This window comes from Lynx rufus, unplaced genomic scaffold, assembly GCF_022079265.1.
Source record: "Lynx rufus isolate CCGP_SWC_20201006 ecotype Redwood Valley unplaced genomic scaffold, mLynRuf1.p SCAF_14, whole genome shotgun sequence".
NCBI classification, from domain to species: domain Eukaryota; kingdom Metazoa; phylum Chordata; class Mammalia; order Carnivora; family Felidae; genus Lynx; species Lynx rufus.
Genome location: NW_025814828.1, coordinates 20,710,187 through 20,737,500, shown reverse-complemented (window position 1 = coordinate 20,737,500; position 27,314 = coordinate 20,710,187). Strand labels below are relative to the sequence as shown.

The following is a 27,314-nucleotide window of genomic DNA, read 5'->3' as shown; positions in this document are numbered from 1 at the left end:
GCGGCCCCAGGAAACTAATACACTACTAATGGAGTCGTACACACAGGTCTAAATAAACCACTTGGAAAACCCGGGAAAGCACGGCTTGGCAATTGCGTGTACAAAAAAAAAAAAAAAAAAAAAAAACATTACGTGTTTAGTATAGGGAATGATGAAAAGGAATTGACACTGTGAATATGGATGCCAAGAGAGTCAAGGCAACCTTAAATTGACTTCACAGATATTTACTACCTAGAAAAGTCAGTAGCAGCAGGTTTATTGTGCTCTATACTAGTGCTAGTGACAGCAATTGAAGGGCTGGGATACAAACTCTAGACTAGGGTAATTATTGTGAAAGCAGAGCACTAGAGAAATGGTTGAAGACCTAGGAAAACTGGGCCGATGAGAAGGCTCAGGAAGAGAGCTACCTTCAAATATCTAAAAAGTTCTCAAAGCAGGTAGAGCTGGTGCTGGGCAAGTGCTTATCAAACACAGGAAGAGAGGAAAGGACCAGCGTAGCTGTACGCAGTACCACTCAGCTGAACTAGGACCAACAGAGCCACAGAACACAAATTTAGGCCAAACGTAAGATCTGTCTAGCAAATGAAAATAAAATAAACTTGAAAGTATATTGAAAAAAGCAACCCAAATGTGCACGGACAGATGAATAGATAAACACACAGTGGTATATCTATTTAACAGACTATTATTTGGCCATAAAAAAGAATGAAGTACTGACACAGGTTACAACACAGGTGAACCTCGGAAACATGCTAGGTGAAAGAAGCTAGACACCGAAGGTCACGTATTACATGACTCCATGTATATGAAATATCCAGAATAGGTAGATCTAGAGAGACGTAAAGCAGATTAGTGGTTCCGAGAGACTGGAAGAAGGGAAGGAATGGGGTAAACTGCTTACATGGTACAAGGTTTTCTTTTAGGGTGATGAAAACATTTTGGAACTAGATAGAAATGGTGGTCTTACAACATTTATGAGTGTACTAAATGCCAATGCATTATTCACTTTAAAATGGTTAATTCTGTTATGTGAATTTCACCTTGATGAAAAAATATATTGAAAAAGAAGGCTAGCATCTGCTTCATGGTAAGAGAAGCTGTATGTAGAATTTAGTGAACTCTGCATCAGCAAACATGTAGATCAAAATCACAACGGACAAGTCCAAAGACTCTTCATGGTAAAAATCCATGTTCTCCTAGAGCGTAACCGAGGACTAGGTATAGATGTTCAAGACTTTTTTTTATCAGAGCTGTAAGGTGCTCTTCCTGCAGAACTCATAAGTACTGCCCTAAGAGACCACAGTTATTTTCATGCTTTCTTTTTATGCAGAAATAAGACACTGTTTCAGGTAGCCTGGCAACATTCTCACTGTCCCTAATCTACTTATCAAATCAACAATTTGTTCAATCTCAGCCATTTTGAAACTGTAACACACAATGGCTGCAAGTTCATTATTACCCTTCTTCTCCTTTGAAGGCCAGAGCCCTGTGTGGTATACACTTTACATTATAAAAGATCTTCACAATTTTACAACTGAGGATAATGTGAGAAACACTAAAGATATCTTGAAGTAGAACCAGAAGTTATTCTACTGCTTTCCTTGTAAGTGGCCTTCAAGAAATTTAGTTGGTAAACAACTGAATAGAGGGATCTACCACAATGCCTTACACCAGGGGTTGTGCACCTTTCCCAGTGATTTCTGTCACGGCCTAGGGAATCACATTTAGATGCTTTCTCATCTCCACATCAGGAAGAGAAATGTTTGTGAGTAAAAGTTTAATTTAGTTTGAAATCTTAGCTCTATACTGCAAACCAAACAAAACAAACTAAACCTCTGGTTTTGGTGAATCACATGATACAGAATTCCCCGTGGGTTCGTCTCACAGCCAGACAGATTTGGCCGTCTTAAGAAGTCAAAACCATGTCCTTGAAATAAAAACATACTAAAATATTTACTCTCGAACTTGGCAAAGTCTTGTCTCTACCTCCAGTGTGAAAGAGGGTTCTTCTGACTTAGGAACTTTTGTATATATCGAGGTTTTCAGTCCTGTATTTATGTGGACTTTCTATGTAACAGAGAATACTCAGAGAATATATTTTTAAATTTTTTAAAATATTTATTTATTTTTGGGAGAGCACAAGCAGGGGAGGGGCAGAGAGAGGGGGACAGAGGATCTGAAATGGGCTCTGCACTGACAGACTAATAGTAATGAGCCCGATGTGGGGTTCAAACTCAGAAACTGTGAGACCATGACCTTAGACAAAGTTGGACGCTCAACTGACTGAGCCACGCAGGAGCCCCGAGAATGTATTTTTAATAATCAGCAATTTGGATACTGTTAAATTCTTATCAACGTAAAAAAAAAAAACTTCAGTGATTTTTTTTTTCCCTAAAGTTATCTGAGAAGAGAGATACATCTAAAACCCTGAGAACAGGGCACCTGGATAGCTCAGTCAGTTGGGCTACTGACTTTGGTTCAGGTCATGATCTTGTGGTTCGTGAGTTCGAGTCCCCCTGGTAATAGGAGTCAGAAGAAGAGCCAGGTTTCATACCAAGTCAATCCTGTAAAGTACTCAAGCCAAATGCAACCCAGGACCAAATGAGAGTAGATTTATTATGTAGGGACTAGACTGGCTTTCCCATCAAAGCTGAACAACGTATTTAAAGCCCCTACCTAGTCCAACATCACAAAACTCTGGTGCTTCTGTCCAGATATTTACAAATGCCTATTTTTGACCACAGATACCAATTTTATATAATCTACATAATGTGAAACTAGCTTTATAAATAAGGAAATGTCCTGTTAATTGTTCTGTCCCTAGCCCTAAGCAGAGTGCATAGGATGTAACAGGTATTCAATAAATGATTATTTTTTAAGTGTTTATTTTTGAGAGAGAGAGAGAGAGAGAGAGAGAATGCAAGTGAGCAGGGGAGGGGCAGAGAGAGATGGAGACAGAGGATCCCAAGCAAGCTCTGTGCTGTCAGCACAGAGCCTGATGTAGGACTCGAACACATGAACCGTGAGATCATCACCTGAGCTGAAATCAAGAGCTGGATGCTTAACCAACTGAACCACCCAGGCACCCCTCAATAAATAATTATTAAATGAAAGTAATGTATGATTGAGACACAGCACCCTAGAACTAAAGGATCAGATAAGCATAATCCTGCAAAATGGCCACTTTAGAAAACCCTAGAGTAAGTACAATGATCCTGTCCATTCTACCACTGATTTTGGAGCTTCTTTGGAACGGTCTCTGGAAAGATACAGCTTTTTCCTTTTACTAGGAAAGCCCAGGAACCTCATAAAGAGAATTAAGAAATGCTCAACTCATCACTAGCAACTCCAAATGGAATGCCTAAGAGTGGGCTCGGGCTCAGGCCCACTGTCAAGGTCCGTCCCTGTGAGGAGCTGCTACAGAGGGTATCACCAACCAGGATGTGCTGAACTTCCAGGTATCCCAAAAGGTCATGTTCTGAGCAGGAATATGACCCATGCAATATGACCCTATGCCATGAAAGGTCCTCCCTGGCAAGAGTCGCTGATAACCTTGGTAAATGCCTGCCTAAAATGTTACCACTTTAAGGTCAAGGATATGAAGGGGGAAAAAAAGTACTTCAAAATGCCTGTGTTGGCTCATTCATTTTTAAAAAAGATACTACATGAGAAATGATAACCTAACTATCAATAACATCATCGTTAACTGGAAGATTACCAATCTACTAGCTATCCGTTCTCCTTTTACTTTCTCTCACCAAGAATGGAATCATAAAATCAGCTGACTTTCTAAGAAGTAATTCAATTTTCATTGAACTTGACTTGATGAGCTAGCTGTTTAAAAGGTCTCAAAGGCAACAATGGTTCACGAAGCAAGGCGATTCCTCTGGAGTCTACAAGTGGAGTGATGAGTCACACTACATATATGCTTTTTTTCTCTTCCTGCAGCTGCTAATCCAAGTGCTGGGTGGGACGAGACCGACTTAGCACAACAGCTAATTCTCACTATGTGTTCCATAGTTTTGTTAAAAAATTATATTCTACTTTGCTAATTATCAAAGATATACAAAATAAGGCAAGGAACAGTTATACTTACCAAATTAAAAATAATGACAACACCCAAATGCTACAAAGGCAGTGGTGAAATTGGTACACTCATCAAGTCACTGGCTACCATTTAAATTGGGATAACCCATTAGGAAAGCAGTGTGGCAAAATGAATCATGACCATATTGTATTTAGGTGCTTTGATATACACTGTCGGTTAAGAATTTGTCCTCAAAAAACATTTCAAATAACAACAAAAATAACGTAAGCAGGAAAAGAGTTATCACAATTTTCTAATAAAGAGAGTGAAGGTAGCCTAAAATGCCCAACAGGAGAAATGGTTGAATTTGGTTTTGGTACTGAAAACGATGCAGCAACACAGACAGAGGCTTGACAAAAGATAAACATGATACAAAATCCTATTTTCATCATGACTGAAAGCATGTAAAAAAAAAAAAACATTAATGGCAATGCAAAAGAACAAGGCGGCATACAATGGTAGTAGCCGTTTGTAGTTACTGACTTCTCGCCAAATTTTGTGAAGTGATCTGTTACCTTAAAATTAAAAGCCATGAGAACTTTAAAATATTTTCCTAAAACTACCCTTTGTATCAACTCTTTTCAGTGAAAAGATCTGAAGTTAAGACTTGATTACAGAATTCTGCTTCTGTGTTAAAAAAAAAAAAAAGAAGTAGTAGTAACAGGTTCCCTATTCCCACTTTCTTCTCACCAAAATCCTTACAAATCCTCAGGCCAAATTTGGAAAGTGAGGCACATTACAGTCCTGTATTGGTGAGGTTGACTGCACATTATCACATTACAGGTTCTCAGACAATCTGCAATAAGCTTGTTTAACTCTGGCTAGCCCAGAGTTTGCTAGATGTACCTGATCACGAAACCCTCTTTGCAAGGAAGACCTTCAAATATTCCTTTCCCTACAGTTTGTGAAATGCCACTTGGATTGCTGATGCTCCAAGGGGGCAACAGAAGGAAAGCATCTTCATTATGAGCTGTTTCCAGACTATGTGCTCCCTACTTGGGAATCACAAATGATAGCCGACCTCCTCCCTCAGGTGTACGTACTGAGGTAGAGAAAGAGCTGGAGAGCTGCTCATCTACTCTGTCCCTTAAAAACAACGGAATCCCGCACAAATGCAATGAACCATGAAGGGCGCAGGTGTGGGAGGTTTTGTGGCCATTACAAAAGGGGTTCAGACCTAATCCAAAGAGAACGACGGTTTCTGCAAAAGCAGTTTCTTCTGTGTAATTATGAAGTGGCAACCAAGGAAATCGGAGTGATTCCTATGAGAACTAGTCAGTTTCTCTTTTAGATATAAATATAGTCTTGTTCATGAGGTGAAAAAAATCAAGCATTTATCTCTTTGAAGTCGGAATTTTTAAAAATACATGCGTGTGGTAGTAGGGTGTCTTCAGAGAGCAAATAGCACACATGTGCCCTCCCAGAGCAGGCGAACACAGACCCCCAACCCATCTGTCTACACAGCTCTTGAGCATCACGTGACTGTTACCTCTGGCCGAAGCGTAGCTTTCATGCAGACTTGGCAAAGAGGCCCATTTCGGGAGAACTGAAGGGGAAGGCGCCGAGTTCGATTTCGACACGCTGGCTCCTCACACATCAACCAGCCCTGGAGAGCAGAAAAGAGAACACTGGAGTCTTATCACCACCGTCAAACAAATGCATGTAAAAACCTCCTTCGTCATCAAGACAGATTCCTTTCGCTCAAACCTTCCTTAGAGGTTCTGAAATAGTTCCTTACCTTTCTTCCCTGGCATGTCGCTTAGACCTATGCCCCAACCTTAACAGTTAGGAAACGCGTCAAGTTTAAAAAACAAAAAAAAAAAATCCCGGGAAATATTCTTCCCTTCTTCTTAATATCTACCCCCGACGCATGCTTACAGCAAAGCCTCCCAGTAAAAGCTTACATGATGACACACAGAATGCAAACGGATGGGCCTTTTGGGCACTAGTAAAGACTTTTACCAAAGGAAAGAGTATACCATGTAGAAATGAATGACTTTCCCAACAGCGGACTGACCACTGGCTACTGGCTTAAATGCTGTGTTCAGCTTCCTTCTCTGTAAAGTAGGTCCAACAACAGTACCTAGACCTACTTTACAAGTTGTCATGACGTAATACACTTAGCATGCTGAGAGCTGTACCTGGCATCAAAGAAACACTTAAAGTAAGCAATTATTTAAAATTAAAGCAGGGGCGCCTGGGTGGCACAGTCGGTTAAGCGTCCGACTTCAGCCAGGTCACGATCTCGCGGTCCGGGAGTTTGAGCCCCGCGTCAGGCTCTGGGCTGATGGCTCAGAGCCTGGAGCCTGTTTCCAATTCTGTGTCTCCCTCTCTCTCTGCCCCTCCCCCGTTCATGCTCTGTCTCTCTCTGTCCCAAAAATAAATAAACGTTGAAAAAAAAAATTTAAAATTAAAGCAGATTCTTCTACACACATTCTCTGGAGGCATAAAACTGGCTGCAATGTTTTCAAGGACAATCTCAACTGAACACTCTTTCCCAGGGGTCTGAATTAGTCATTGCCCATTGCACTGGGCTTTAGACTTTCTTCTCAATTTCCTTCTTCAGTTACCCTCTCCTGCTGCCCTTGTTCGAATTTTTTCCTAGAAGTGTGGCAACAACACGCCTGTTATCTTAAAGTAGTATCGTGATTGCTAGAAAACATATCTGTTGAATGAGGGAGACAAAACCGCACAAGGGGGAGGAGCAAAGTTCAGGTGCTCTTAGGAAGGGCCCCAGGATCTGTGGCTTTAGTGCTCAGTGTGTTGGGCATAGGAAGGCTAAGCAAAGCAGGCTGAAGGGCTGCGGTATAAAGGTGAACAGGCGCGTTCCCTTGTGGCGTGGTGTTCCCACCGAGGCAGCGGCAAATTGGGACCCGACTGTCTTTGCACCTTGGAGTATTTGGAGAGGCACAACTTTTGAGATGGTCTTGAAGAGTAGAAGTTTGGTAGGTGGAGAAAGCAGGAAAGGCCACTGAGGCAGAAGGAACAACATGTGGAAAAGAATGAAGGCCAGAGAGCTATGAGTGATGTGATGAAGAAAACAATCAATGACATGTTTAACCCCGTTCCCCATTTCTAGAATCAGCAATGGTCTTTCCCCCCCTAGATAAGAGCAGTATACACACAAATGTTGCTTAATTACATCGGGGACCTTCACCTGCCACTTAACAGTGCCACGTGGCTTTAGTCCAAACCTGCAGGATGTCCCTACTCATTGTTGTGCCGTGTGACCTCATTCCTGAGAATAGGTTCTTCTTGGAAGAAACTACAACCAGACTCAAGAGAGAGCACCCAAAATAAGTTCAGTTCCAGTTATGGGTTTTACAGCCAAAGAAAGTATACTCTAGAATACTTTGAGTGAAAGAAAATGTACTACCTTTGAAGATGATAAAATTCATCTAGTCAATACATTCATAAGGAACTTCATTCCTATCTTCAATCAATACGCCGAACTATTTTAATATTTAAACTCTTCAGACAGAGGATCTCAAGGAGTCCTTATAAAACCTTTAATATGTGTCCAAAATTACATTAAATATTAGTATAGGGAGTAGCCAAAAAAGCACCAGGTAGAGAGTTTCAGGAAATGACAACCTAAATAAGAAAGCGAGGTTCACACACACAAAGATGAAAAGCAACTCAGTATGGTTTGGCTTTAAGAACTAAGTTGTACGGTACCAACCATAAATGCCCAACAACACGGAAAAGGGATGGAGTCGTGTGGATCCTACCTATCTGAGACAAACTACTACCATGCTTCTGAGTCACAGGCAACTATTTGTTCTAAATCTTAGGGCCTATACTAGGGCCTATAGCTATACTTTCTGGATTTGAGGCCACATTTTATTTTTTAAAAAAAATTTTTTTTTCAACGTTTATTTATTTTTGGGACAGAGAGAGACAGAGCATGAACGGGGGAGGGGCAGAGAGAGAGGGAGACACAGAATCGGAAACAGGCTCCAGGCTCCGAGCCATCAGCCCAGAGCCTGACGCGGGGCTCGAACTCACGGACCGCGAGATCGTGACCTGGCTGAAGTCGGACGCTTAACCGACTGCGCCACCCAGGCGCCCCGAGGCCACATTTTAATATTTCTGAAATTCAGGTGCATTGACAAATGACATGTACATTGAATGACATATTTACGTTTCCTTTAAAAACACTGTGAAGTCAAGAGTGTAGCCCCTCAGAATTAAGGAAAGCAGACACTTTGGTTTGTTTAGCTTGTCCTGGGCGTGGGGGACACAGAAGGAGGTAAGTGGTGCCGACAGCAGCAGGTATTAAATTCTAAATGAAGCCTATAAATACTAACGGCGAGACCAGCTGTTTCCCAAAGTACCTGTTTAGGCACATTAATAAAGGAAACAGTAGAATTCAAGCAGACCACGTATGAAAAATGCAGGACTCGACTAGTCCTTTATCGTTCGTTTGGCTTTGCTACATTATAGTTGCTGTCTGAGGCTTTACACGCTTTGGAATAGGTACCAGCTAATAATGCCAACCACAGTTGTGAACACAATTTTAGAAAAGCAAGCAGACAGGAAACAACGATCATGTTTTGAGACAATAAGTTACTAATTATTGGCATAGAACCTGGAAGTTAAAATTACTCTTTCATTTTTAAAAGATACCATTCAAAAACCCCAAGTTCTCGTCAGATGTTTTAGAAACTTGATTCCATCAATTTGCTAGAACTTCATGACTCACTAGAAAGCTGCCAACCAGGGAGATGCTAAATTGTCACCTCACCTGTTTCTAAAGCAAACACCAAACTCTATCTCTGACACAGTTACTAACTAAATGTCCTTCCAAATCATATAGAAAACAGATAATATAATTTGTCTAGACTTCCTACCAGTTATAATTAACATTAAAGAGGTCTTTTCTTCTTTGTCACCTCTCTATTCAGTATTTATTTGGGTTTGTTTGTACTTACTATCTGTTAATCTCCCTTTACAAATGACAACAATAACTAGTGCTATTATGCATGGAAATTACACATGCTGATAACTGTGTGAAGGGAACTAGGGCGGCAAAACAATATTAGGAGACTGTAACTCTTGATTCTTCTTGTTTTATTTTGATAATTAAGCTTCTGGTCATGGTTTATTTTAAACAAAACTCTTCTGTGGGGGAAATAGACCTTAATCATATTCAATACATGCTTTGCTTCCATTTGACTTTGTCAAGTACATTTTGGTTAACCCTTTGTTCCCCCAGCAAATATTAATGGACTACGCTGTATCTACCTTGAAAGAAACATCTGTGTTGTTAAAATTAAGGAGGCCGAGCCTTTGAAAATATTCTATGATGGGGCCAGTCTTAGTTACACGATTTCATATTGAATTATGCCCTTAATGGGTGATAAAAAACAAAGCAAATGCAAGTAACTAGCATTGAATAAATTCACTTTGAAGCATCGCTCACAAACATAAAACTGAGCTTATTTTCATTTCCCATGATGGGAAAAAACTTACAGCCCAAAGTTACATTGCCAAGTCAACGGCCAAAAAATTTAACGAAGTATACTCCTTTGTAAGTGCAACCTATAAAAAGGGCTGGTTTTTATGAAAATCCCCAGAACCACCCTAAGGAAGCCTGCCAACAAAATATGTCATTTTATTATGCAATGCCACATGTAAATGCCAAACTGTCACAACCAACACGAATAAGGTCATTAAGTTTTCAGATGCCTACTTTAACCACATTTATAAGTAGGGGGTTCAAAAGAGGTGAAGCCAGCGTGTCCAACAGCAAAATAAACCTTTACCAAAATACGCAAAGATCTGTCACCTGTTACTTTAGTTTCAGCATCACTAATTCCTTGAAATCATTGTGTACGAAACTGTGTCAAATGCTGATTGGTTCTGATTGCTAAATTATATTTCTGAGGTCTCAACTAAAATGGTTTCTGTCTGCACATGCTAAAAAGGGATCGATTTCCACTTGTAACTGAGGCGTTCCTGGTAGCTGCACCTTAAACACAAACTTATTCACTTGTGTACATTTGTATTTTTAGAAGGATGCACACAGAGAAATCATCCAGACCTATATAGGTAGCACAGAGGAGGCGCTCAAAAAAAAAAAAAAGTCTGAATAAATGAATGAACAGAAGCAATAAAATAATACACAGGAGCAAACATATAGAAAATAATAAGGGCTTAAAATTCCCAGGAGAAAGAAAAATGCACCGTTCTCATACCTTTGAATCAAATATATGGTGGGTCCTTCTCCTCCCTCTTCCAATGAGTCACCAAATCTGTCCAACTGGCCTTGCAATCCCATTGTCGTCAACTCTGCCAAAGCCCAGACCTCAAGGTCGATCTACTCTAATAGCCTCCTACCTGGTTTCCCCAACTCCACTCTCTCCCACATCCAGTGTAAAGACTTGCCCAGCGTAGCTTCCCAAGGGCCCTCCACTCCCTCCCCTCCAGTGGTAAGCCTTCCATAGAGAAGGTATGCTTTGGTCTGGCTTTCAAGTTCTTCCAGGCTCATCCCCATCTCCCTTTCTCACATTCCCTTACCCAAACCCCTCGCCCCACTGAATTGGTTTACTCACCGCCCCTACCACATTTTGCCTACTACCAACTCCTTGCCTTGGCTTAAGCTATAGAATCTCTGCCTAAAATGGCCATTCCTTGAGCATTACTTCCACTCTTCTGTGAAACTTCCCCACCATCCAGAAACTTCTCCCTCTATCCTGGTGCCACTGAGCATACAATGCTCTGTACTGTCCTTGAACAATCTTATTTTACTTCCCTAACTGGAAACTCAGGCCCAGGGGATGACCCACCGTGGATCTGGTAGTGTCCTCCCCTTTGGGCAAAGGTTCACACTCAATGAAGAATACAGAAATGAAATTATGAAAAAGTGCACTTGAACACAGCTTCTCCCCACCCAGTTATTATGGGGTAATTTTACACAAGTCACTGAACTTTCCTCTGAGCCTCCGTTTCCTCATCTACAAAACACAAGGCAATAATATTTACTCTATTAGAGTTGTTCAGAGCTCACAACAATGTTCATTAAATGTAAGCTATCATTATTACCCTCCACACGCCTCCACTACTGGGGAACATTAGTGCTGGGCTACAGGGGGCAATGCACTGGTGAAGACGCATTATTCCAAGCAGGGAAGATTCTGGTCGGTTTCCACCTGGTGTTACCAAAAATAGAGAGCAACGATGATGGATAACTGGTTAGATTAGGTGGAGGTGCTTCTCAATGTGATCGCAAAATAACAGAACTGTGCAGTCAATACAAGTGAACTTTCCAGGTCTTTCCTGGCAAAACTGTACTAGATTTGAAGTTGTAGATGGCAGAATGGATGGTGAGGGAAGAGGAAAGCGTCTCTGCTTTATTTCAGGATTCAGAGATTTTCAAGACACAACACCCCCCAGTACTGCACTGACGTATGATTTAGTTGAAATTGTCATGGCTCTCCAGGAGTGCAGGAACAGCAGCCAGGAAACGTGCTCTTCCACAGTTCATCATATCATTACTATTTTTCTGTAACAGCCATTAACTGCTCCTCTACCCAAACTCTACACACTTTGAGAACCAGATCCGCTTTTCACCCAAAACCATTTATAAATGTTCTGGGGCTCCCTTGCAGTCACTTTTTTCTGTCACAGAATTATCCCCAGTATAAAATGGGTCTTACAGACAGTGCACAGTATGGGCCCACAGCTGCTTTTCAAGAATGACATGTTGTGATTTGGGATTTCCAGAAATATCAAAAAACAAATTGCTTTCTGACCCACATTTGCACCCAAAACTGGGAGAAAATTTTCCTAAGATCTCCAGGGGAAGTTTTAACAGGAACATAATTTTGCTTTTAAAGTTAAATCTTCTACACTGCAGCATGCTGGCCTGTCAAAGAGTGATTATTAAGTCTCAGAGAGGTGCCATGGTAGGAGATGAAAGAGCAAATCAGGAAAAATACATATATAAACTATTCACTGAAGTTAATACAAAAATATTTTTAACAAAATTATCAAACAAAACAGAAGTGGAAAGTGCCTTGTCAATGGAAAACTTTTAAATATTACCAAAATTGATTTTTAAAGTAAGATATCTCTTTAAATGAACAGTCACATGTCATTTCATCCAAGTTATTTGAAACTTATTGATCTTATCATTTGTGTGAAGACCAGACTCTGCCATCAGTTTGCTGAAAGGATAATGGAGCACTCCCAAACTGTTATGATAGGTTAGATGCAAACAGTGGTCCTCATTTAAACACACAGAATAGCACCACAAGTGCACAAATTCCAACCTCAGCAATTGTATATTACATGATAAATTAGCAAGTTGCTCTGCTTTGCCTCACATCAAATCCAATACCACAGCCTTGTTATTTTAATTTGCAATCAGAGGTTGAGCATCAGAAGATGTCCCTGAGGTACATTAAAGAGCCCCATGCAAGCCATCTTCTCCCGCTATACTGTGAGCAGAGAAAGCCAACAATTACCAGCAATTTTATTTTACCACTGTAGGACAATACTAGAACAGTTAAAATTGTCTCCATGCAAGCAACCAGGGAAAATATACTTAAAATGATTTTATAAGGAAAATTACACGGGGGGGGGGGGGGAGTTCAATGGAAGACATGTATCTTTCTGTGTGGGCAGCTAAAACCTCTTAGTATATTCAAGCCTATTCTCTAAAATACTCTCCCTATTCATCCAACTCAAAAGCAAGCTACATTCGTAGGCTATAATAGGTCACAACTAAGTACACAGTACCTTGCTTCAGGAATAATTCTGCTTTGTCTGTCAACTGTCAACAAAGCACAAAGAGCTCATGCGACCCAGCCATGTACTGTGGATGTTAGAGATCTAACAAAATACCAATAGTAAGAATACAACATTTCCAGGCTGCCCTGCTTTCACTTTATATGAGAAACTGAAAGCATTTTCCTCTCCACGTTCCATTAATCTCTATTGTATTAGAAATCTTTGCATAAGACTTTTTTTCCCCTCCCTATGTGAAGCTACAAGTGACTTGGGGATGTAATATTCCAACTGCGACGAATGTCCGACTTTCCACCATGAATGGTTATAGATGGATGTGTCAGTTAAGGAATACAGACATTTCAATAAGGAAAAGGAAGAGAGAGAGAGAGAATCGAGTGGAATGAGACGGTACAATGGCTACTCTGTTGCTTATATTAATATTATAGTGACGGAGCCTCTAAGAAACATTGCTCATTACTTGCACGTCCACCCCTGCCTCTCAAGTCTTCAATAATGACAAAAAATCACCTTTGCTATGAACACACACTAACAAATAAAACCTCAAAAGCAATTCAAGCCTTAGTTTCATCAGTACGTACACAGAAAAAAAAAAAAAAGACTGGAAGGAACTACCCAAAAATGTCATCGTAGGTTGTCTGTAGTTTTTCTTCTGTTTCTGTAGTTTCTGAATTTTCTACAGCAAGCACATACTGCGTTTATAATTAGAAAGCTGTTATTAATGAAGGAAGAGAAGTTTTGCCAAGAGCATTCAATATAATCAAATCACTAATACACGTGAAAAATATTTTGAACTGTCTCATGTGCTTGGCTGTTACCAAGATGAATTCTCAGGGAACGTGCTTATGAGAATTAAAAAAAAAAAAAAAGCACATGAAAAAATGTTTTTGTTTTTTTTTTTAAACTAATTCAGAAATTTTAAAAAGAGGTCAATTTAAGCACATAAGCAGTTCCCAAGTAGAAAGTGGCAGGGCATGGATTAGTAGTAGTAGAATCATTTATGAAACTAAGCCACTCACTAAAATGCACACAGCCTTCCATGGATTATCATCCGAATACTTTTTGTTATGATGTTAGATCTCTGAAGGTAGGTTATAAATCCGTTTTAAACAGAGGTGCTTTGTTCCCACACCCCCTCCGCTGCCTTTATTCAATGTACATACGATATCTAGGATAGGAATCAAATTAAAAAAAATTCAAACAGGTGGGCATGCCTAGAACCTTATTATCAGCAGAGTTTTTCTTTGCTGAAGTCTAGCGAAAAGTAATTTTTATTGTTTGTTTGTTAGCAGTCTAGTAATTTATTGGTATGGTTTAATGTGATATGCCTCTGGGTACTGAACAACAAATGTTAAAACTGAACTATCTAGGCAAGAGCCTCAAAGGGCATCTGAAAATCAGAATGGAGTTCAAACCATCACCAGGCAATGTTTGTTCATTTAACTTTAATTATTTTCTCCTTGAGAATGGTACTAATGAAACTGAATATCTTTCATGGTTTCGAAGGGCCGTTTGAATAGTCTGTAAACAGAACTAAGGGTAGACAAGAGATCTGGCCGAGCCAGGGGGTTGCTAGGTGATGTAGAATGTAAACCCACAAACTTGTTAAGGTTTGCTTTCCTTTCATGCCACTTTCACACACTCTCAAAAGTTTTGAGAACTGATTTTTCAGGTGGCCATTAAAAAAAGAAGAGACCCCCTGCCTTCGAAATTCACTCCCCCCAGATGCTCTGGCAGATCCAGAAGAGATAAAATCCATTTGACCTTTGGCTGTAACCTGGGAAACTTTTGGTTTTCCCTAAATGTAAGACCGTACATTTTCTAGATGCCCATAATTTAAGAAACAAATCCACAAAGATTGATTTTTGAACTTCAAAAAGACATTTCTAATCTTCATTTTTTAGTCAACTATGAATAAAATTAAGATTTCCCTCCAGAAGAAAAACTGTGATCTCAGCTTAGCACAGATTATCATCAGGACAAACCTTTCAGTTTGGCCACTCGCTTGAGTCTCGTCTGGCCTACACCAAGTCTGACTGCCTGTGAGGGGGTCCCTCCCGCCCCTCCCCCAGCTCCTTTCTAAGTAGCTGATCAGAGATTGTCCAGTAAGAGCACTTTATTAGATCATCAGCCAGAGGGGTTCACAAGTACCGAGAGCAATGGGCTCAAATGCGGCACATCAGTTTTAATAGACCAGGGGCTACTAGTAAACTGCAGATACTGCTGAGAACTTTCCTTGCACTGAACCCTTGAAAAAGCACCGTCTCTCCAGCTTAAATGCAGCTGCCTCTTTCAATGCCGCAAATGGGTAAATTTGACAAAAAAGCCACCATTAAGACTACATGAAAGGCTCAAGACAACATCCTTTCAATGCTTTGTACTTCAGTAATCAGATGTACTTACTCACCCCCTCCCCCAAACCCGATCAAGAACTATTTCTGAATGGTAGGAAATAATTCCACTTTGTACATCTTTTAGTTAATCAAGACTTTCTATTCAGCAATTTGACCTTTTGTTCAAAACAGGATTATCAGTTTTTTCGCCAGTTACCAAGGGCGACTCGCATGGTGAACATAATTGCAATAATTTGCAAAACACCATGGCAACCCACATTACAACTAGGTAAATACTGGGCTTTTGTGCTACATTGTTATTTTCAGAGATGCTGAAGTCAAAGAACGAATGACAAATGAACACAAAATTTATATTTGCTTTGTCTCAAAAGAGAAGAAAATTGATAACAAGAATTGGGGGGAAACCGACTACAGCTGTAATTTCTAACTTGATTAATTAGGATGGTAACAGTCCTTAACAGTATATTCAACAAACAGCCCTGACTTCGTCTCTCCACCCACCTCTCTCTATACCACTACCCCTCTCCCCCCCACCCAGACAAATTTTTTCAGCTTGGAGAACAAACATCCCCCATTTGCTCTTTTCTTCAACTTAATGGAATCCTTAATTGCAGAATATTGTTCTCCTGCTCTTCACGGCACTGAAAACAGAGAGAAAAGAGGAGAGGGCCAGGGCAGACAGGGAGCTACAGTCATTTGGTTCCTGCCTCTTTTGGACACCCCAGGCCCAATGATGAGACGGCATTTTTCTGGTATCAGCTGCTGTTTTGAGGCAGACAATAAAGTCAAAACTATTTAGCGTTGCAGAAAAGCCACTTCTTTCCTTTTGGCAGTACAAGGTAAGTCTACATGCCGAGATGAAGTTTCATAATGTAAATGCCAAAAACAGAAGATGAGAAACTAACAATTTTAAAAACCGTACATTTTTCCTGTAAATAAAGTATTAACTGTGGTTCTGTCCAAAAAGCTGTTGAAATGCATGCTTGCTATTTGAGGAAGATACTCAACAGTATTACCAGTGTGCTGAAAACCACTTTATACGCAGAGCCCAATTCATGAAACAAGCTAAAAATACAAACTGAGCACTACGAAATTAATACAAAAATCAAAATCATATTTTTAGTAGATAAACATGGTCTCACAAATAGTATGTTAATCTTTTCCGTAATAAATGTGATGATTGGAAAAGTTCTACCAGAATTGTTTTCACCCAGGTACGACTGGCAGGTTCTACTGCATGGTAAAGGAGCGTTTTTTTTGTGTTTTTTGTTTTTTCCTAAGAGGAACAAATTCTGTTGTAATGCCTAGCTTTTCGAAATTATCAAAATTGACTTTCCCATGTAAAATGGAATATTTTGGGAAGAGAAAAAAAAAAAACACACAGAAAGGGCTTGTGGAAGTTTTACACTGCCGAGATCTCAAAGAATAAGAAGCTCCAAATGCTCCCGCAACACAGCCCAGCCTGCCTTCCTTCATCTGCCTCACGACAAGGCAGAGCGGAAGGACTCTCTGAAGTGATCTGCATATTTCCCCTAACTTTTGAAAAATCAAATGAACCTGATCCTCTAATGGGTCCATTCTTATTTTGTCAGGGCTGAAAATTCCCAGGCAGACCTCTAAGATTCAGCCTGGAGAAATCACGATGTAATATTCTTCAGAATATGCCTCCAAAATTACAGATGCTGTGATTTCTCCCGAGGAGTGGAAATCAAAAGAATGTGACACATTAACTCCTTCTCAGTCAGTGACAACTTCTTTACATTTGGAAAATATATTTTATTTTCTGGTTTAGTTCATTCTGAATTTACCATACCTGTATTAAGCGCATTCCTATCAAAAGTCTAAATGTTAAGAGGAAATATATCCTTTAATGCCAAATGATAAAGGGTTGAACAAGCCTTCGGTACTTTTTGATCAAACAGAACTGATGATAGATCATAAAGTGGGCCTAAAATCCCCATGACACTTGAACTTCTTTAAGAAACCCTTATATATAAATGAAATATTTTGTAATCTAGCTGGAATTTCTTCACATGAAACATTTTACCCAGTATATTGTTCCCTTCCCTCCCCAATCTTTTGTGGCTTCGGTTCGTTTTTTTTTTTTTTCCTTTTCTTTTTTTATTCCCTTTTCTCTCTGTCTCTGTCTCTTCTTTTTTTTTTTCCCCCGACTGGATAAGACACTTGACTTCTATTTGTGAAACGCACCATCCTATAATCCATCCAAGTCCCTATAATGCCAATAAAGTGCCCAAACCCCACAATGCAGGCAAATTGCACGGCATCTCTAAGTCCATGCCCATGGCCGATGCAGAATGAAAGCTGGCACTCCACATGAAAGCCACCTGCTACCGCTGCCCTGGAAACCTTCTAGCTCTACAATTCTCAGCTCTGACTGCATATTGGATTTACCAGGGGAGCATTACAACACAGGCTGCTGGGCACCACCCCAGGGTTTCCAATTCAGCAGGTCTCCGGATAAGGCCCAAGAATTTGAGTGTCTAACAAGCTCCCAGGTGATACTGCCGCTGGCAGTCTGGGGACCATGCTTTGAAAACCACCATTCTCAGGTACAGAATGGGCATCGGGAATTTAAAAAGCGATTCTAATGTGTAGTCATGGCTGAGATCCAATGTCCATTATTCTCCTTCTCTCTTGTTCAAAGACAACTACTAGCTGTTATCTTCTGAAGAATGAATTTTATACACAGAACCGTACCTTAAAAACTTGTCTCTCAACTTTTCTCCTTCAATATTTATTCTTTCTTTAGACTCTGTTGATATGACTTTCTCTTCTACTCTTTCCAAGTTCTCCATACACCATCTGAATTAGCAAAGCCTCAAACCTGACTTAATTCTACTGAAAGACCTGACCAACTCTACTTGGTTGACATCACACAGGCAGCGGAGTTAACGTTCTCCTTTTAAAGAAACCAATAAACAAGAAATCTTACTCTAGCAATAACAAGAGTCCCTACAAAAGTAACAGAATTTCAGGAGTGGTGAAAACAGGGTCTATGAAAGAAAACACAACTACATTTTTGACTTAGGTAAATACTATGAAATAATATATTTGAACTCTAAGTATCAAAGTTGGAAGGGACTTTAGAGCTCTAGTCTGATCCTTCATACTCTATCGGAGAAAATGAGGCCCAGGAAAAAGTGAATTCCTTGCACACTGTCACAGCAACTGGCTGTAGGGCCACATGGGTCTCTGAGATTCTAGCCCAGTACCCTTTACTCTCTACACCTATTCTGCTTAACACAGGACTCAGGAGCTATATGTGCTTCCTGAATACTTGGATATGTGACTAGTCCAAATTGAGATGTGGTGCCAGTGTAAAAGATAAAGCAAATTCCAAAGACAGTTGAAAAAGGCAATATAAAATATTTTTAACATTCATTATATATTAAAACAATGTTTTGGACAGAATGGGTTAAGTAAACGTTTTTTTTTGTTATATCATGAACTCTCTCCGCTTTTTAAAAATTTATTAAGTAATTTCTATTAAGCAATCTCTACATCCAACCCGGGGCTTGAACTCACGACCCCGAGATCAAGAATCCCATGCTGTACTGAGCCAGCCCCTCTCCCCTTCTTTTTAAAAACACAAGTAGAAATTTATCATATATACTCTTCTTAAACCTGTTTCACTTAAAAGTGGAGGAAATTACACTTTATAAGTACATATAGACCTACAAGGTTCTTTTAATTAGCTGTGCAGAATTCTGTATGATCGTAATAACTCAATGAATTCTCTTCTGATCAACAATTAGGTTGTTTTCAGTCTTTCACTATTACCAGTAACACCGCAAAGAATATCTTTGTACGTGACCTTTGACAATACCCGCAAGTAACTGTACATCTAGAAGGAGACATACCCAAATTGGAACTGATGAGTCAAATGGCACATTCATGTCAAATATTGATAGGCATTGCCAAATTGTGGTCAGAAGAGGCCATACCAGTTTTCACGCCCATCAACAGTGTATGCCAGTATTCCTTTCCTCACACCCTCACCTATATGACCTACTATTTAATTTTTGGATCTTTGTCATTCTGATAGGTGAAAAATGGTATTCATTTGGGTTTCTGCACTTAAGAGTAAGCTTGGGTATCTTTACTTGTGTGTATAAGTCATTTACATTTCTTTTTCTATGAGCTGCCTGTTCCTCTGCTTTACCTATTTTTATACTAGGCTGTTGGTCTTCTTCTCATTGATTTGCAAGAGCACTTTATATGTAAGGGAAATTAGTTAGGCCTTTGTTACATGGGTTGCAAACATTTTCCCCAGTTCATCATTTCTCTTTTGGCTTTACAGTAGGTTATCTGTGTGTGTACGTGTATAATTTTTGCCCTGCAGAAATTTTTATTAATTTGTAGTCAAATTTATCGATATTTTCTCTTCTTGAATTCCAAACTATGTTGTTTCAAAAAGTCTTCCCAACTCTAAGATCATTAAAAACATCACTTTTACGTTTTCACTTTTTTTTTTTTTAAAGATTTTATGTGGAGCTCGAACTCACAACCCTAAGATCAAAAGCCACACACTCCATTGACTGAACCAGCCAGGCACCCCTACAGTTTCATTTTTTTTTTATGTTTTCCTTTTAATTCCAATTGGTTAATGTAGTGTTATATTAGTTTTAGGTGTACAACACAGTGATTCAACACTTCCATATATCACCCAGTATTCATCACAAGTACACTCCTGAATCCCCATCACTCCATCCTCTCCCCTCTGGTAACCATCACTTTGTTCTTTATAATGAAGAGCCTGTTTTTCAGCTTGTGTCTCTCTCCTTTTTCCTCTTTGCTTGTTTTTGTTTCTTAAATGCCACATATGAGTGAAATCATATAGCATTTTGTCTTTCTTTGACTTATTTCACTTCAATTATACTCTCTAGCTCCAACCATGTTATCGCAAATGGCAAGATTTCATTCTTTTTCATGGTGAATAATATTCTATTGTATATATACCACATCCTCTTTATCCATTCATCAATCAATAGACACACTTGGGCTGCTTCCGTATCTTGGCTATCGTAAACAAGGATGCTATAAAAATGGAGGTGCATGTATCCCTTTGAATTAGTGTTCTTGTATTCTTTGGGTAAATACCTAGGGCTCTGATTGCTGGATCATAGTGTGGTTCTACTTTTAACTTTTTGAGGAACCTCCATACTGTTTTCCACATTGGCTGCACCAGTTTGCATTCCCACCAATAGTGCCTTTCCTCCACATCTTTGCCAACACCTGTTGTTTCTTGTGTTAATTGATTTTAGCCATTGTGACAGGTGAGGTTCTATCTCCTTGTGGTTTTTATTTGCATTTTCCTGATGGTGAGTGATGATAAACATCTTCTTATGTGTCTGTGCGTCATCTGAAGTCTTCTTTGGATAAATGTCTGTTCATGTTAGTTTCAATTTCTAAGTTTTTGACCCATTTAGAATTTATCTTAGTATAAGGAGCAAGAAATTCAACTGTATTTTTGTCCCCAGATGACTATTCCCTACTGATACGAACCGCCCCTTTATAAAATACTCAGGGCAACTCTTTATATACTGAACTTCCTATATTGGCTCCATCAAAATCAGGAAAGCACTCCCCAAAACTTTAATAACTGGCAGTAAGTCATCTTATTTGTAGGAACTTTCCTGTGACTTGTTTAAAAACTAAGGAAGCTTTAAATTTGTGGATAAACTTAGAGGAGAACAGTCCCAGCCTAGAATATAACATACTTTTCCATTTACCAAGTCTTCTCGTAAGTCCTTCAGTTAACATTTAAACGTTTATTTATATAGATATGGTATTTATTTCTTTTGTTATATTTTCTAACTGGTGGATGTTAGTGTAGATCAAAACTATTGATTTTTTAATATTAATTTTGTAACTAGTGACCTTATTAAATTCTTTTTATCTGTGGGAGTTTTTTGGTTGATCTCACTGAGATTTCTGGGTTTACAGGGATCTGTAAATAATGATCATTTCCCTCTTCCTCTTCCAATTTTTATGTATTACTTGTCTTGTCTAATTACAATAGCTACTACTGTCAAAACCTGGTATTTACCAACATTTTCACTGGGCTACCTCTAGCATCAGATTTCCCAAGAATATAGGCCTGTAGATCTAAGAACTAAACCACCAAAGGATCTCTACAAGTGGAAAAAAAGTAATTGTATTAAAATCACTACGAGGGGGTAGTGATTAAAATCGCTACAGGTGAAAAAAATAGAATCAGTACAGATCTATGGCTCAGAATGCCTAAAATCAACTTTGGGGCTGAATTTAATTTAAGGGTATTAAATGGCTGAATAAATACTAAAATGGTTCCTTTTGTATTTGGAGAATTGGTCCTCTTAAAAGATATACACATGTTCCCATCACTGAAAACATTTCCTCTTAACTAAATCTCATTACTCTAACATTATTAATCATGTTATTACTCTTTTCACTCAACTGCTTTCTTGGTGGAGTGGTATACATTGGTGAATGTCTAGGAGAGTGGTTCTCAAAGCGTGGTCCCCAGACCAGCAGCATCAGCATCACCTGGGAACGTGTTAAGAGATGCCAATTCTTGCCCCCACCCCCGAGACCTAGAACCAGACACACCAGGGGTGGTGGTGCCCAGGAGTCTGTGTTTTAGCAAGTCATCCAAAGTATGGCTAAGTGGGCATGTATTTATACAAATAAAGTTTAATAAGTATAAATCATGACGCACATTCTGTAAAGCTGCAAACACATACAGGTCACACTGAGGTAGAGTACTAAAATGACAGAAGGCAAAAGACATATGTATTATCAGCTGCTAATGCTGACATCTGCCTGTTATGCTACCTTTCCCAAAGCCCAAAATACTCTATGCCCTTCTGAATACTTAGATTACAAAATATTTTAATAAATTTTACCAGGGCCTACAATTTCTAAATAGGGAAAGAATCCCTGAAGAAAATATCACCCATCTTAGCAGATGTTTTCATGTGTACTGAAACAGGTTCAAAGAAAACTTTGTATTCAGCTCCCCGGCTCTCTCGAGCTAGCTCTGAATCTTCTAACTAGCCCCAAAATCTATTTTCATGTCTCACTCATCTGCAGCAAGCCTGAGGTGCCTTTCACAGATGCTGAGATGATCGCAGGCATGCCTGTCCAGGCGCTAGCCCACCACCCTACTTGTGATTCCACTCTGGGGGTTAAGAGATGTTTCTGGGAAAAGATTGTCTTTAGCTCATCTGATGTTGCATACAATAAAACTAAATAATTTGACTTTGCTGCACAAGTACAGTCACTGAGTGTTCCTCAAGGAAAGCAGAAAATGGGCTGTAGTGGGACATTAATTTACAAAGAAGTCTCTAATCAACTCTCCCGGGAACATGCACAGAAGGCCTTGTATATTAAAAGCCAACAGGGAGACTGATATTTCCATACTGGACTTAGAACTATTATTTAAGAAGGAAAGCTTCTTGTAACAGGCTGGATTTTATGAACTCTGTGGAGATGAGAGAAGGGCTAAGCTACTGTGCTAACCAGCCCCGCACTTGACATACGTTAGCAAACACACACAAGCCTCCTGTACAGATGGCGGTGGAATACCAGAGGGATTTTCCACACCAACGTGAAGTAAGAGAGACTCTATTCCACTGCTACATGTGCAGTATCACTAGAATGTTCATGGTCATAAAGGTATATGGCTACAGGAATCTAGAGTAGCGATAGAGCTATTCCTACGTTTGGCAAGTGGATTCCCTAAGCAGAAAGGATTCGTCCTTCATCTAGTCCAGCTTCTACCCTGGCTGCCGATAGCAGGATTGTTATCAAAATAGGATTTAAAGTGACTTTTAAAGTGAAAACCGCCCAACAGGGTTGTATTTTTCACATGTTTGTATGAATCACTTTCTTTAAATACTTTAATAACCAAATAATTAAGCTGAACACTTACTAAAGGCAAACAACATGCTGGACCTGTATTTAAAATGTAATTTCAATTCCACCTCTCAGGGAATGAATATTCTTATGTGGAAGATAAGGAATGCAAGAGAATGAGCACGACTTTAGGTGCCAAAGGCTCAAACGTGTTAATACAGAAGATTAAGTAGATTTTAAGGGTGGAGGAAAGAAGAGAAGAGGAAGAAGAAAGGGAAAGAGAATGGCAAGCACAGGCCAGTCCCTCAGCTCTCCGGGCTGGGCTGAGCTATCACTCAGCTTTGAACCCCTATGGCCTAGAGTAGGGTCTAATGCACTTAAGGAGCCAAAGAAATCAGTTTGTTCCATTTTCAACTGACAGAATGAAATTCTGTGGTATCAACATTCATTTGGATAGCTCAACACTCTAGTTTCCCTCAGGCTAGGCTGCCTGTGAGAGTCCAAAACTACTTTCCTTGCAGGAGGCCAATAAACAAACCCGGTGGCAAAAGAGAAAGGCAGGGGTCAACTCGAAGCTGTCCCCTTGCCTCAGTGCTGCAGGAGCACCGTGCCTCAGGCGGCCCCTCTCACCCTAGGAGTCTCCGGGTGTGCCCACTTGGGGTACTGCAAGTAACACCCACCCTGTCTCTTCCATGGGATGTTACTGTAAGCATCCTAGGAGCCCAATGTTGTAAAACTACCTTCCAACTGTAAAGACTTGTGAATAAGTGTAATCCCCATGAACATGCACTCGGGCCTTCTTTCCCGACAATATACAGCCCAGTATCTGGGGGCTTTTCTTCCTGAAGGGATATTTAAAATATTTCATCGGGGGGGCGCTTGGGAGGCTCAGTTGACTCAAGTCATGATATCACGTTTGTGAGTTTGAGCCCTACATCGGGCTTGCTGCTGTCAGCTCAGAGCCTGCTTTGGACCCTCTGTTCCCCCTCTCTCTTCCCCTCCCCCACTCGTTCTAGTTCTCTCTCTCTCTCAAAAAAAAAAAAAAACATTAAAAAATAAAATATTTCATCAGAATGCTGTGAAGCCATTGCCTAGTGACGGATTACTCCGGGATTGTGATGGGATCCATCTGACTTGAAAAATGGAAAACAGGGCACCTCCTCTGTCCTTTCAAGCAGATGACTCCGTGCTGATGGCAACAACTAAATACTGAAAAGATAACCAACCATCTTGGTTGATGAAAGATAAACATCCGGTAAAATTACATTTTTTGAACGATTACGCATGCATTTAAAAAAAATTCCATCATCCACTTTCTCATGGGGAACTAGGCTTTGCTTCTGGAAATCAGAATCATCAGAGAATTCAAAGGCACCATTACTCTCTCACCTCTTCTGTCGTGGCTTCTCAAAGTACCTGACTTTGGGAAGCAGTGCCATGTGTCCAATTTTCATCCCCAGATGACCTGTAGTTCTACTGTGCAATAAGCACTTTACAAAATATGTAAGAAATATGTAAGCCCTGCCTGGAAGCTCCAGAGGAAGCTCCAAAACAATCCAGAACATCTTCTATGCTGACTGAGGAATGAAAACATGAGAACACGACCTGCCAATAAACAACCAAAATGACTCTCCCTGTTTGCCCACAAAGAGAAGCCCAGCATTATTTAACCTTTTCCCTAACATGGACAACGTTAAAAAATACTTCATTTATAAATTTAGCGGACTCAAAGTGAGCGTGGACTGGAAATGCCACAGCGCACTGCCATTATGCTCATAATTCAACTCTCTGTTATTCAATGCAACCTAAGGGGAGCTTTTGTAAAGCACAAAACATGAACTACATATTTCTGAAAGGTCAGGGGAACACTGGGAAACAAGAAGAAAGTGAATTAGCGAAAAATGAATTCAGTGCAGATTTTTACACTAGAAGTCAAAGTTAATACAGTTTCTTGCTAAGAAGGTACGAGCGATCTCTCAGAAACGGTGACCTGTAACGTTAAAAGAACTTGCTAAATATTTCCCATAACTGGATTGTTCCCTCCACAAGGCATATAAAAGGTTCTCTTTTTCCTCTGTGTGTACAATCCGTTGTTTGCTGTAAAAAAGTAATTCTCCGAAAATGCATTTTCCTTCTTACTAAGAACCCCAGTGACTCAACAGCTAAAAAAGTGGAATCTATGAAAGATGAAAAAGATTTAGCTTAATATTAAGTTCTACTTTCGTTACCATTAAAATATATTTTTTCAAGGTCACTATAAACGTTAATATAAATTACTGCTTTAAAAAGAGCATGGATATATATTTTTGGATAAAATAAAACATCATACTTTGTAAAGTTTTCACATACTTAAAAAAATACAGAAAGTCATTTCAAGTAGAAAACTTACATTTTTTCCTGAAGAACAAACACATTAAATTAAATCCTCTAGGCCAAGGAGACACAAAGGAAAGACCAAGTCCTTATGACAGTGTTAGGGAGCCAGGAAGCAAGGTACAAATGAAACTAGGATTTACTGTGTAACTTTAGGTCAAAAAGATACAGAGTTGAAGATTATCTCCAAGGTAAAAATTTCATGAAATAAACAAAAACGAAGAGTCTAACAGCCTAACTTCTAGAAAACTAGAGGATGTCCTATGCATGTTTTTGAAAACCCACTGAATTGAAAGGGGGAACAATGAATCATAATTTTATTGGCTAACCTACAAAAATCTTCAAGAAAATAGTGAATACACGATCCACCCAGGTAAAAATTAGAAACGTCAAAATGATTATTTCTACAAGCTTCAAGAAAAATCAACCGTTTTATCAACGTTTATTTATTTTTGGGACAGAGAGAGACAGAGCATGAACGGGGGAGGGGCAGAGAGAGAGGGAGACACAGAATCGGAAACAGGCTCCAGGCTCTGAGCCATCAGCCCAGAGCCCGATGCGGGGCTCGAACTCACGGACCGCGAGATCGTGACCTGGCTGAAGTCGGACGCTTAACCGACTGCGCCACCCAGGCGCCCCTCAACCGTTTTATCGAAATAATGATACTATATAAAACAAATACGAGCAAATGTGAAATTACCAGCTCAAAATAATTTTGTTTCTTTTAGCCTCATACTCAAAAAACCAGTTTCCAATCAATAGTAGCATTTTAAAACAAATGAAAAAATTATTTTGTCATTAAAGTAGTGCATTTAGGCAAATCTAGTCTATTTTAACTAGTCTGTTTTAAAATAATTTAAGAAATAAGAAGTATAAAGATAAAAAAAATCTTAATATGCAGTTTGGTAAAGTTCAAGTCAGTCTTTGAACAACACGTTTATCTATCCAGTAAAGCTTGTGTTAATGCGATGTAAGAGTTTGGCAAATTCAACTTTAATGGAGCATAAAAGTGCTTTTGCTTGAAAGTGAGATCATTTTTAAAAATTCAAAGCATGATCACTTTTTCTTTTTTCGTAGGAACAATCTGATACAAGCAGCAAAAGCTTAAATAAACTAGAAACATTTCAAATGATCCATAAAGGATTAATAAGCACTGCAGGAAGTCCTATAGGCTCAGCGTATACATTTTCCATCTTTCCCCCCCATGATGGGCATGATATGAAATTCTAAACAGAACTGAAGTTTCAAAGTATCTGAATGTTAAAGGGCTCTCATGTTGAGGTGAGAGGTTGCAACTCAGGGCTCTCTAATTTCAAACGGATCAAAATCACGGTGGTATTTAGGACAAGAACCATTCAAATTTGGACATTCAATTAAAAGGGTCTTCTTGCTGAGGGTAATAGCCAGTGGTCAGAAGAAAAGTAAGGCAAAAGGAGTAGTGGTAAGCTACAGGCCACTAATATAACAAGAACAAAATGACAGCTATTATTTTGGCAGAGATAATCTATGCTGAAACACAAAACACACGCACACAATTTCTTTCAATACAATTTTCTTGTCTTCCCACTGACTTCTGTGATTACCACAGAAAGCAGGGTTCTAAACACATTTCTCAATTGAATCCTCAATCAATAAGAGTAAAAAATTCAGATGGAAGATATGGGAAAATGCATTATGGCATTAGTAACTGTTTGCAAAATAGGCTGAACTTCTCCATATGCACAGAAGTTGATAAGAAACCTCAGACACCTAAAACAGAGACCTGTCATCCCAAAGCTCAGTCGCACTGCCTGTGTTCATAAAATTGAAATTCTTCTCATTCTTAGGTTGAGCAATCTTCCTTTCTGATCCTCCTAACTACTAATTCTTCAAGAATAAATAGACCT

The 27,314-nt window shown here is 39.5% G+C and overlaps 1 protein-coding gene across 2 annotated transcripts in view; it reads right to left on the bottom strand.

Moving 5' to 3' along the window:
- Positions 1-27,314, bottom strand: part of POLA1 (DNA polymerase alpha 1, catalytic subunit) — a 297,087-nt gene that overhangs the window by 100,793 nt on the left and 168,980 nt on the right. For both annotated transcript variants that reach the window (XM_047076032.1, XM_047076033.1), the window contains one exon: positions 5,577-5,693. In XM_047076032.1, the coding sequence (XP_046931988.1) occupies positions 5,577-5,693 (117 nt within the window). The remainder of the gene's footprint in view (positions 1-5,576; positions 5,694-27,314) is intronic.